General features: G+C 36.9%; 1 protein-coding gene across 7 annotated transcripts in view; it reads left to right on the forward strand.

Moving 5' to 3' along the window:
• The window catches only part of RAB6A (RAB6A, member RAS oncogene family), a 105,114-nt gene extending 95,002 nt beyond the window's left edge, over positions 1-10,112 (forward strand). For 6 of the 7 annotated variants that reach the window (XM_038568695.1, XM_038568693.1, XM_038568696.1 and 3 more), the window contains 2 exons: positions 7,055-7,121; positions 8,097-10,112. In XM_038568695.1, coding sequence (XP_038424623.1) covers positions 7,055-7,121; positions 8,097-8,161 — 132 coding nt within the window. In that variant the 3' untranslated portion in view covers positions 8,162-10,112. Of the gene's footprint in view, positions 1-2,630; positions 3,133-7,054; positions 7,122-8,096 lie in introns of those variants that run through there. The other variant, XM_038568692.1, reaches the window with a different exon arrangement.
• The last annotated feature ends 2,199 nt before the right edge of the window (positions 10,113-12,311 follow it).

Raw genomic sequence — 12,311 nt, forward strand, 5'->3', positions numbered from 1 at the left:
CCTGCTTCTCCCTCTCCCTTATGTCTCTGCCTTCTCTCTGTGTCTCTCATGAATAAATAAATGAAATCTTAAGAAAAGAAAAAACCCTGGTTATATCTTTAAAAATATTGTTATTCTATTTTTTTTAAATAAAAATACTATCAGGGCTAGAACTACAATAAGTAATACCTATTAATATAGGATATTTAAGTAATATTTTTCATCCCATTCAGTATTTCATAGAAAAGTAGCCTATATAGGTACCTAAGTGGCTTAGTCAGTTAAGCATCCAACCCTTGATTTCAGCTCAGGTCATGATCTCTCAGGGTCATGAGATCGATCTTCCATGTTGGGGTCTACACTCAGCAGAGAATGAATCTGCTTGAGTATTCTCTCCCTGTCTCTCTCTGCCCCTTCCTCTGCTCTCTCTCTCTCTCTAAAATGAATAAATCTTTTTAAAAAAGATAGCCTTTGGTAAGTATTTTAACCCTTATTTTTTTGGTTTTTAAAATGCTGTAATACTGCTTTCTTTTGTGAATGTGGTATGGTGTTTAAATTGCTGAAGGGAAATGGTAATGAGAAGGTAATTATTTAAGGCTTCACCTGACTTCATCTGAGAATTAATGCATTCTTTTAGTGAAGTATTAAATGTGTGGGTGTCACCTTTCTTACTCTGTTTTCTAATTTTATAGCACTGGCAAATAGGAAAAGAACAGAAACATTTCTTGATCTTTAACTTCAAAATCATCAGTACTTGTCAGAAGAAAAAGATTTGTTTGAAAGAAAATGAGGACTTTGTGAAAAATTAATGAAAGCTGATGTACATCAGGGCTAACAGATCAGTGAAAGCTTGCATACGTACAGTGGGGTTGTGCATACGTGTGTGTGTGTGTGTGTGTGTGTGAATTATGTTATACCGGCTGAGAAGCATATGTACTTTAAGCATAATATACCATTATATCCCATGTCTGCATAGTTCTTGGCTCATAACAAGTCTTCATCTTGGACTTTTTTTGTTTTTGTTGTTAAAGATTTTATCTATTCATGAGAGACACTCAGAGAGAGGAAAAGACATAGGCAGAGGGAGATGCAGGCTCCCTGCGAGGAGTCTGATGTGGGACTGGATCCCGGGACATTGGGACCACGCCCTGAGCTGAAGGCTGATGTTCAACCACTGAGCCACCCAGACATCCCTTCATCTTATAGTTTTAATCATGTATCTTAATTCACACATGTCAATTACCTGTGGTATATAAGACCATTGTAAGTTTTTGGAGAATTTAGTTATGTGAAATGTGATTGTTGATTTCTAAAAAGCTTATGATATAGTTGAAAAGAATCACATTCTCATGAAAATTATGTAGTAAAGGGTAGGTAATACATGATAAATGCCTTGCCAGTACTACAGAGACAGTAAGATCCACAGTAATGATTGAGATGTAAAATCAGTGATGTCACAAGGAGGCATATTTGTTGAAGAAATGAATAAGATTACATATAGATAGGATGATCAGGGGAGGCCCCATTCTTAATCATCTGTGATTACTAATAAAGCAGAAGCTTCTGTTAAGTGTATCATTGGCATTTAAGAAATGGATTTTTCCTTTAATGATTACAGCTTAATCCCCTAGAGTCTTTGCCTCCCCCCCCTTTTTTTTATTTAGATTTTTTATTTATTTATTAAAGACACAGAGAGAGAGAGAGGCAGAGACACAGGCAGAGGGAGAAGCAGGCTCCATGCAGGGAGCCTGACGTGGGGCTCGATCCCTGGTCTCCAGGATCACGCCCTGGGCCAAAGGCGGCACTAAACCACTAAGCCACCAGGGCTGCCCGCCTTCCTGTCTTATACATATTTCTATAAGGTTAGAACATTGTTTTTGTAAGGCTTTTACTTGGCTCATTTTAGGGTGTCCTGGATTGAGTTTAGGTTAGTGACATTGATTCCTTTCCTCTAATTGAAATATTTTGAGAGAACACCAAACTTTTCAAATACACTGGTTAAAACTATAGATAAAAATTTTAAGTTCTAGAAAATGTATAGAAAAGTTTTTATGTCTGTGATTTGTATGTATAATTTCACAAGGCAAATACCTCTTACCCTGGATTGTTAGCTAACAATTTCTTCACACATAGGAAACCTTCCATTTAAAAAAAAAAAAAAGAAAGAAAGAAAACCTCCCATTTATACTAAGAAGTATAAGGTAGGAGAAAAAAAATACTACCTTTGCAGTATCAGCTCTGCTGTTCATTTGGTATATGGTAAATAATCTTCTATAAAATGAAGATATTAATATCTTCCCCACAAGTTACTGTGAGGATTAAAATGGGAAACATGAAGATTCTGACAAAGTAAGCACTCAGTGATGGAGTTTTGGAATGTAGATGAGGTTTGATGGGGTGATTCTGGAGCTGATAACCAAGAAAGAATTCTTGAGATGCCTTTGGTGCAAAATGGTGGTTTTACTAAAGCACAGAGACAGGACCCTTGGGCAGAAAGAGCTGCTGCACCCTGGTTTGAGAGATGGCTGATTATACACTTGGGAAATGGGGAAGTTAAGGACAAGGGAGGTTTTAATGGGATTTTCATAGTTAAGACTCATAGGATATTGGAGGCCTTGCCATTGTCAAATCAAGGTTGTTTTTCCTTTTAGGAAGGCTTTAACATTAAGTTAATTGGGAGCTTCCTGGAAGAAGATTACACTCTGCCTACTTCAAGTTTTTGTCAATGGGCTGCTAAGTTTTAAGGACATTTAATTGTATCTACATTGCCTTCTGGAAGCTAAGTTATTGATAAAAATGCTTTTTTATTATAATTTACTAAGACATTTGTAAACTGAGGGAGACTCATGCCTTGCAGGATTGTGATCTCTATATGTTAACTCTTTGTTTTTCCTTTCCTTAGCTTTGGGGCAGTCGGGAGTGCCTGAGGAAAGTCACATATATCCCATCTGCTTTGGGGGCAAGGAGGTTGCTGGGTGTCAGTTCCTGCTTTATCCTCAGCTTGCCTTCTGTTCCCTCATCACTCAGCATTAGCTTCTTTTTGATTACTTCACACTCCTTACAAATTAGTGTTACAGCATCATCGATCTTGAACCCTGGTTGCACATTAGAATTATCCAGAGATCTTTTAATGAACCAGTAAGGGCCTCACCCCACCCCAAATTAGTTAAATCTATCTATGCAGGTGAAAGTCACATATATCCCATCTGCTTTGGGGGCAAGGAGGTTGCTGGGTGTCAGTTCCTGCTTTATCCTCAGCTTGCCTTCTGTTCCCTCATCACTCAGCATTAGCTTCTTTTTGATTACTTCACACTCCTTACAAATTAGTGTTACAGCATCATCGATCTTGAACCCTGGTTGCACATTAGAATTATCCAGAGATCTTTTAATGAACCAGTAAGGGCCTCACCCCACCCCAAATTAGTTAAATCTATCTATGCAGGTGGGGCCCATGCATCTGGTTTTGTTTTTAGTTTCCTGGGTTATTATGATGCATGGCAGGTATTGAGAACCACTGGTATAGAGGGAAGGACTTCACGAGACATAACCTTTCAAGGAAATTTTCCTAAAATATTTTATTTTATTTTATTTTATGATAGTCACACAGAGAGAGAGAGAGAGAGAGAGAGAGAGAGGCAGAGACACAGGCAGAAGGAGAAGCAGGCTCCATGCATCGGGAGCCCGACGTGGGACTCGATCCCGGGTCTCCAGGATCACACCCTGGGCCAAAGGCAGGCGCCAAACCACTGCGCCACCCAGGGATCCCTCCTAAAATATTTCTAATTTCAAAAGTAAAAATAAGTCGAACTGGACAACTCTAGCCCATTCTTTTCTTTAGAAAGAATCTAAGTTAGATTAGGGAAATATCCTCGAGGTCACAAAGCTATCATAATGGGGTAGTTAGTAGTAGTTTCTTGATTTGAATTTTACACTCTTTCTAAAAACACATTGAATACTGTGTTGTATTTTTTTTTAAAGATTTTATTTATTTATTCATGAGAGACACAGAGAGAGAGAGAGAGGCAGAGACACAGGCAGAGGGAGAAGCAGGCTCCATGCAGGGAGCCCGACGTGGGACCTGATCCTGGGACTCCGGGATCACGCCCTGGGCTGAAGGTGGCACTAAACCGCTGAGCCCCCCAGAATGCCCTACTGTGTTATATTATGAAACTAGGTAGATAAGTAAGAATATAACAATACCATCTCTGAAAGACCTCTTTAATTATGTACTTTTTTTTTTTTAATTTTATTTATTCATTCATGAGAGACACACAGAGAGAGAGGCAGAGACATAGGCAGAGAGAGAAGCAGGCTCCATGCAGGGAGCCTGATGTGGGACCTGATCCTGGGACTTCTGGATCATGCCCTGAGCCAAAGCAGATGCCCAACTGCTGAGCCACCCAGGCATCCCTTATGTACTTTTTTTTAAAGCGTCAGAACCTGTAAACCATTTTATTCCATTTTTACAGAAAAATTTTCCCAATGCCTCCTCCACAAAAAATATACATATATATATATGTGCATATATACATCTATATACACACACTTTAATGTTTATTAAATATATTTTTCCATTTTTAAGCTAGCCTGTAATAAACTTTGATATCCTTAGAAGCTGAAAAGATTGTGTATTTTGAACATTTAAACAGTTTTTAAAATAAATATTTCCTATCAGAAGCAAACTAGGAGATCTTGGGAAGATTTCTAGATATTCATAAATAAAAACATTTCAGTTCTGCCCTAATACTTTGCGGTCTTTCCCAACCCCCACATCTTTCCCACTAGTTTTAAATAGCTTCTTAGAGCAGAATTTTACACCTGTTGGTGTTTTATTTTAGTCCTAGAATTCACTCCAGAATTTCATAACATTTGGAAAAATAGCCCCAGGACCATGAGTAATTATGACTAGTCTCTAGTAGAAATAGAGCTACTGTTTATATATAACAAATCAGTTTTAAGCAGTTAACCTAATGATTTCCCTTAATTTTCACAATAATCTAGTTAGTTGGGCAGCCCAGTGGTTTAGCCACTTTCAGCCCAGGATGTGATCCTGGAGACCAGGGATCGAATCCCACGCCAGGCTCCCTGCATGGAGCCTGCTTCTCCCTCTGCCTGTGTCCCTGCCTCTCTTTCTCTCTGTGTCTGTCATGAATAAATAAATAATATCTTTTAAAAAATAAATTAAAAAATAATTTAGTTAAGTATACTATTATTTTAAGCCCGTTTTACAGATGAGAAAACTGAGGAACAGAAAGATGACCTGTCACCTAAGTGGCCTGCCCAGAATATAAACTGTGAACTTCACCTTTTAGTTTTTAGCTTTTTGCCATTCTGCCCTTTATTTTTTTTTTCATTTTTTTTTTTCATTCTGCCCTTTAAAGTACTTTCAAGATGTGATTTGTAGATCTTTGTAGCCATAGTAAAAGAACTAGAATCACTAATGAAAGTCCTGATGCAAACTGCTGTTTTTAATGCCTGCCTTTGCCCACAGGACAAAGTTCCCTTCTAATCCTACATATTGTGTGCTCCGCCAGTCTGGACTACCTTAAACATTCTTGAACATACCTTGTGCTTTTCTCTGAACATTGTTCAGGCATTTGATTGTCTCGCAGCTAACAAATGTGGCATGATACCAAATTGTTCATTCTAGAAAATTCATTCTATAATAGTGATATTCAGTCTTGCTCTCGATAATTTTAACAGCCATAGTGTATAGTCAGCACATTTCTGATTTCAGTAATTTTGAGGGCAAGGGAAAAAGAATATTAAGGCTAATGACTTTGATCTCTAAAATGCTCCTAAACCTTATAGAACCAAAACAATTAGACTTTTTCTCAGGTCTTCCCTAATCATACCCCACCAGACTATTGCCTACAGATAAAAATTTGCTTCCTTTCTATATTCCTTTCCCTAAACAGATGATGTAGGATTCTAGTCTTTCATCTCTGATTTTCTCTTGTTTCTATCCCTTCTCATTTTAACTCAGCAACATTTGTGGAGCACTTAAGTTCTGAGCGCTTTGCATAGCATGTTTTTCAGTCAAGTGAAAACTGCCTTTAAATCCCAACTGAAAATGTCAGTCACCACCTAGATTTTCCCCTGTGTCCTGAGAAGGGCTTTATATCTGTGTTCTCATATCATTTTGTACTTCTTGGTTGATAGCACTTATCACATTATAACATAAAGAATTATTTGCATTTATCTCTCTTACCAAACTGTGAGCTCCTTGAATTAAAAAACTACATCTTGTTCATTTCTGTGTCCCGACTCAAACAAGCAGGTATTTAGTACAAGGGAGTTGTATCACGTGTGCTTTTAACTTGTAGGAATTTATACTGCTTGCCAAAAAGAGAAATGATTGAAATAATCAGTTTCACCTACCATTCTACCCAGTGCGTATATGTGTAGTAATGGATACATAATAGGAGGATGAATCTGTTGTTCCTTCAGTCAGTTTCTGTTCCTGCATACCTCTCAAAGTGACCATCTCATCAGGCTTAGTGTGATTCTCCTTTTGAAGATATTTTTCATAAATCATACCTCAGACACAAGCCAACCACTGGCTCCACTAGAGATGGAGGAAAAGCCATCTGCTTTGGATTTGAGAGGTGGTGTGTTGGTCTCTAACATAGTGCTTTCCTAAGGAATTATCCAGGGTAATTTTGACTAGACTGATTTTTACCATATACTCACTGACCTTAAAAAACTGTTTATAAAAGATAGGAATGCCACTATATAGTTTTCCTAAATAAGCAATCAATTTTCTGTCCTTACTCTGAGTTGTTATAGTACTTTGTTTTTATAAGTCAAATGACATTTTTGCTGCTTACTTCTTAGCTGTTCATGTCTGATCTCATCAGTTGAAAAGTAAGGATCATATCTTTACATGTGGCATATATGGCATACAGCATATAGTGCTCATTTATACAATAAATAGACATTTCAATATGCTTTCATTATGCTAAGGTCTAACACAGAGGCCATTCTTTTAACTCACTATCCACTGATCATCCACTTTCACTTGATACCATTTGCTATATTTTCCCTTCCAATTATCACATTTCTTTTTCCACAGCTCTTCCGACGTGTTGCAGCAGCTTTGCCTGGAATGGAAAGCACACAGGACAGAAGCAGAGAAGACAGTATCCTTTTTGTTTCATCAGAAAATTTTATTGTTAACTAGTCTTTAGAGCTCCACGTGGTTGGCTAAGGAATATTATGCTATTACCTTTTACGGCCAGGAATTCAGGGCTTAGGAGCATAGAAGCCCCATGGTTTTTATGGTAAATGAGATCTGGTGGTTCAGGTGTACCTTTTGAAGCCTGCTGTTCACTGCAGTTAATCAATGAGCGGGTTTGTGTTTGTTTAATTGCTTGATTTTTAATGAACAGTAAACTTAGAATCCCAACCTTTTGCCTCTTAATTTTGAGTCCCATTGGCTTGGCTTTTTCCCTATATATACATCATATTTTCCTCCTTTGCTTTTTCCTGACATTTGAGCTTTCTGTTTGGCACAAGCAGGAAATAACTTCATCTGGAGTTTTATTATGGCCTCTGCTTTCAGAAACAGGACATATTATTTTAAAAGATTTTTAATTTTAATATTTTAATTGTTTCATATTTACCTAGAGTGTTTTTCCATATGCATTTTTATTAAGCCATAGGATTCATAGTACTTTGTGTTCAGCTTTTCTCACTGCTAAATGTTTTAGCATTTTCTAAGCCTTTATTATTTTAATAGGATTTGTTCTACAGAGTTGAAGTCACATCATTTATTCTCTTTCTGTTGCTAGAACTCTTTTGTAGGCTATTTTCAGATTTTTATTATAGATAATCCCATAAGGAATATCATCTTTACATGGTTTCTGGCTTGGCTAATTTCCTTAAAACCGATCCTCATGAATAGGGCTTAACCTTATTCTGACCCTTGTTGCATGTAGTAGTTAGTTATAAGCAAGTTTATTCCATTTGAGCACCTAATGTAGTGAACTAACTGTATAGGAAATAATGTTCTGAAGCCAATAGGAATGGAAATGGAAGGAGCTTGCAAGAGATGTCAGTATTCAGCAGAATTGGAATTGTACTTTCCCATTATAGCTCCTTAACTTTTGTTTCAGTGATTGACATAAAACTGGAAAAGCCTCAAGAGCAACCGGTCAGTGAAGGAGGCTGCTCCTGCTAATCCCCAATGGCATCTTTAACTTTTCTCCAGAAGCTCACTGCTTTGGCCCCCTTACTCTTTCATTGACTGCAGTGTGAATATTGGCTTGAACCTTTTCCCTTCAGTAATAATGTATTGCAATTCATCATTGCTGCCTGTCTCGTGGAGATGATCTATTAGCTTCACAAGCACAAAAAGTCAGTGTCTTCATTGTTTATATTTTACAAAAAGCCAAATGATTCCAACATATTCCAGTGATAACTTTAAAAATTAGATACATTTTCTCAACTTTTCTTCTTTTTCAATGTTATGATAATGTACTTCAAAATGATGGAAATTTCAACATTATGTGGTTTGGTTAAGGAGCAGTTGTTCATAGCAGCACTTGCCTACCTACTTGATCTCTGCTTTTCTCACCTCTCCCTTACTGCATTCCGTATTCTTACTCTCTCCCTCAAAACAAATGAGGTATGACACAGCAGCACTCAGACCAAGCCCATTGGATCCTTCAAATTGAGTGATACCACCTGCTCTAGGCCTTGGGCCAAGATGTCCAAAATTATTTTTGAGCAGTGATATAAATTAGATTTTATTTGAGGTCAAAACTCAACTATCATGGTAGGCAGTGCTTGAATAAGACAAAGATTCTGATATATCTTCAAAATGAGTCCTAATGAACATACTAAGTACTTACAAGTTAAGTGAGCATACAGTGTGTTTCAGACCAAAACAAATGACCCTTTCATATGTTAGTCTCTGGGAGAAAAGGATAACAGTGCTTCAGAACATGTTTTTAATACCAAATTCTTCCAGTGAACTATTTCTCCCAGGATTTTAAAATTGTCAAGATAAGGTAATTGTTTAAAAAAAAAAAGAAGAAAACTTTTGTAAGCAATAGATTTCTCTTGGGTTTTTGTTCTTTTTTCAAAAAATGCTATGCAGGCAAGGCACTATAGAAATCAAATTCCTTTAAGAAGAACCAGTGGAAGAATTTAAAATTGGCACCTTGATCAAAATTACAATAACCAGTAGAAACAATGATACTAAAAGATTATCAACAAAAGAATCCTCAACAGAATAGCAAATACTTTGCTCAGGACATTGGAGGTCAAATTGAAAATGGAAAGTTTTCTTACAAGCCCCTAGAGGCAGATATGGAAAAGCATACATACAAGAGGGAAAGGAGAGAATGGAAATAACTCAATATTATGCAGATTTATGCCTTATTTTTTAGCATTTTTTTTTAATGTTGGGTCTTTTAGTCTGGTTTTGCTTTTTATTAGATCTGTATAGTTTGGTTAATTAACCAGTGATTTAGTTTTATATTTAAGCTAGAATTAATCTTTTTTCTTTGATGATATTTATTTCTTTGCCTTTTTTAAAAAAACTTTCAGTTTTTAGATGTTTTGTCTAATCTATTTAGAGCTTCATCACCATGGCAATATATATTTCCCTTAAAACACTGTAAACAAATATACTAGGAGTGCACCATTTTAATCTTTACTAGTTATTGTGAGATTGCTGTGTAAGTTAATAAATACATTTGTAAATACATTGTTTGCAGGAAGAAAATTTCTGAGTTACAGCTCAGGAAAAGCCTACTGAATTTACGTTGTAAGCATTACTTAACACAGTATAAAGATGAAAAGGCAACAAAAATAATTCATACTCCTTCAGCCCCTCATTGCAACAAAGCCCTTAACTGGGAGAACCTTATTCCCCTCTTTCCTCTTCCTTCTCCAATTCCCACTTATTGTCACCTTGTAATATTCAGAGAGCACTTGGATTATGGGTCTGAATAGAGAAATGCTTTCAGATAATCATTAGCCCACATACCAGTAAGTTATACTCAAAGATGGGATGGAGTTGTAAAGTGCTTTTATAATACAATATTATTGTTAAAGGCAAGGGTTGACTCTTTGTTTTATTTTGACATGGCATGTCCTAAAATAAATATCAATTCAATATGGCAGATGGGTCATATTCTTTATTTGGAAGAAGTTGTGATTTCTGACACGGGGGTGGTTGTCTTCCTACACTGTAGTGTTTGACTCTTTTTATGTATCTTTAAAACAGTAATCAGTTCTACTACTTTTTAATATTGGTCCTTTTATTTGGCTTGGGGTTCTTTAACTAAAGCAGTGAAGTGTGTTCATAGTCCCAGTTTTTTTTTAATAAACAATTTTGCTGCCAAAAATATATAAATAAAACACAAACAAAAACAATTACTGACTTGGTTTTCTATTCCTGCCAAGGTAATATATTAGCATAGTTTCCTACCTTCCTCCTTAGAACTATAAAGGGAACTTGAAATCCAAAAAAATAACGAAACAAAAATAAAAAGAAACCTCTTGGGAGTCAAACTCTTCAACTGTCAGAGAGAGTGGCTACAATCTGAAGATGGGGCTACTGGTGGAGGCAATAAAATAATATATGAAGAAATGTAGTTTACATTCTGCTTTTGCCTCCTCTAAACCCCACTTTTGGCTAGGGAGAATGACAGCAAACTACTGTCCTCCCACCAAATGCAGCCTACTACCTGTTTTTAAATTAAGCTTTATTGGAACTCACTGCATAGGTGGAGTTTGAGTAGTTGTGACAGACCTTATTGCCCCAAAAGCCAAAAATATTTACTATCTGGCCCTTTACAGAAAAAGGGCCAACTTTTGCCTTGCACACATGGTAGCAGTTTTCCTTACAGAAAGGGAGGCCGCAGGACAGAAAGCTACAAGTGTCCACAGGGGTAATACCAGGGTAATGTAAAATTCCTGATAAGGGAGGAGTTGGTGAAATTAGAGGGGAATGACCTGCCTGCCCTAGGCCTTTCACTCATTCTCTAACCCTTCCTTTTCAAAAGTGAGTTGTAATCTAGGTGACTGCTTCCTACAAGAGCTGCTGCTTTCTAAACTAGTTTAAAGGTAAGACTCTGAGAAAAGTGTTGTTTAATAGGATGTTACTGAATGGGAGCAATTACATGTGGTCTTGTGGTTCCTGTAACTGTCCCACAATTTGTCTGTTCCCTTCTTAAAACACTTGATATTTTGGTTTTTGACATTTTTCCAGTATACCCTCCCAGACTTGGAACCCATATGCGCAGGAGAATTTGGACCCACAAGCCAGAATAGTTGGCTGAAACTGCCTCAGAAGAAAAAGTGAATACCGTCTGAAGCAAAAATACTTGAAAAGACCAATAATTTAAAGATGGCTTGATAAATATTAGAGAAAATATTAGCAATATGGGACAAAAGTCAAATACAACTATTAAGTGTGAAAAATACAATAGTTGAAATAACACATGAGATAAATGGTAGACGACATTCCACTGATTAGTGAGAACATCAGATTGAGGAGCTATTTCACTAGAAAGCAAAGAAATAGAAAAGTTTTTTTTTTTTTTTTTTTTAGAAATAGAAAAGATTAAGAGGATTATAGTATACATAACAACATCTGGTAGCAATTCCAGAAAGATAAAAAGAATTCAAGTACTGGGACACCTGGGTGGCTCAGCGTTTGAGCATCTGCCTTTGGCCCAGGGCATGATCCTGGAGTCCTGGGATCAAGTCCCACATCGGGCTCCCTGCATGGAGCCTGTTTCTCTTTCTGCCTATGTCTGCCCCTCCCACCCCCCCGTCTGTCTCTCATTAATAAATAAAATCTTTTAAGAAAAAATTCAAGTACAGAAAACAAAGATAGTATATGATGAGCATCTGCATATCTTGTGAATACAGCTTCTGAAATGGTTCCTGATCCCTGCCTCCTGGATTTCATGCAGGTTTTGTATAATCCTTTTCCCCTAAGTAAAGGCTGGACTTGGTAAATTGCTTCTAAGGAATAGAATATACCAAAAGCAGTAAGATGTCACTGGAGATTGTATCATGAAAAATACTTGTTTTGCCAATCTCTCTGACTCCTCTCATTTGCCTCTGTGCAGCAGTCTACTGTGTTGCAAGCTGCCTATAGAGTCCTATGTAGTAAGGAGCTGACAGCCTACTCCATCAAGTGAGGAACTGGGGTCCTCAGTAAAACTGCAAGAAACTGAATGAAAAACAAGCTACAGACAGAAAATACTTGCATATTTCATGCTTGATAAAGGACTAGTATTCAGAATATATGAAGAACTCTCTTAACATGAAAGAAAAGCAATCCAATAAAAAGGTAAAAGATTTGATGA

Source organism: Canis lupus, chromosome 21 (assembly GCF_011100685.1).
Source record: "Canis lupus familiaris isolate Mischka breed German Shepherd chromosome 21, alternate assembly UU_Cfam_GSD_1.0, whole genome shotgun sequence".
NCBI classification, from domain to species: domain Eukaryota; kingdom Metazoa; phylum Chordata; class Mammalia; order Carnivora; family Canidae; genus Canis; species Canis lupus.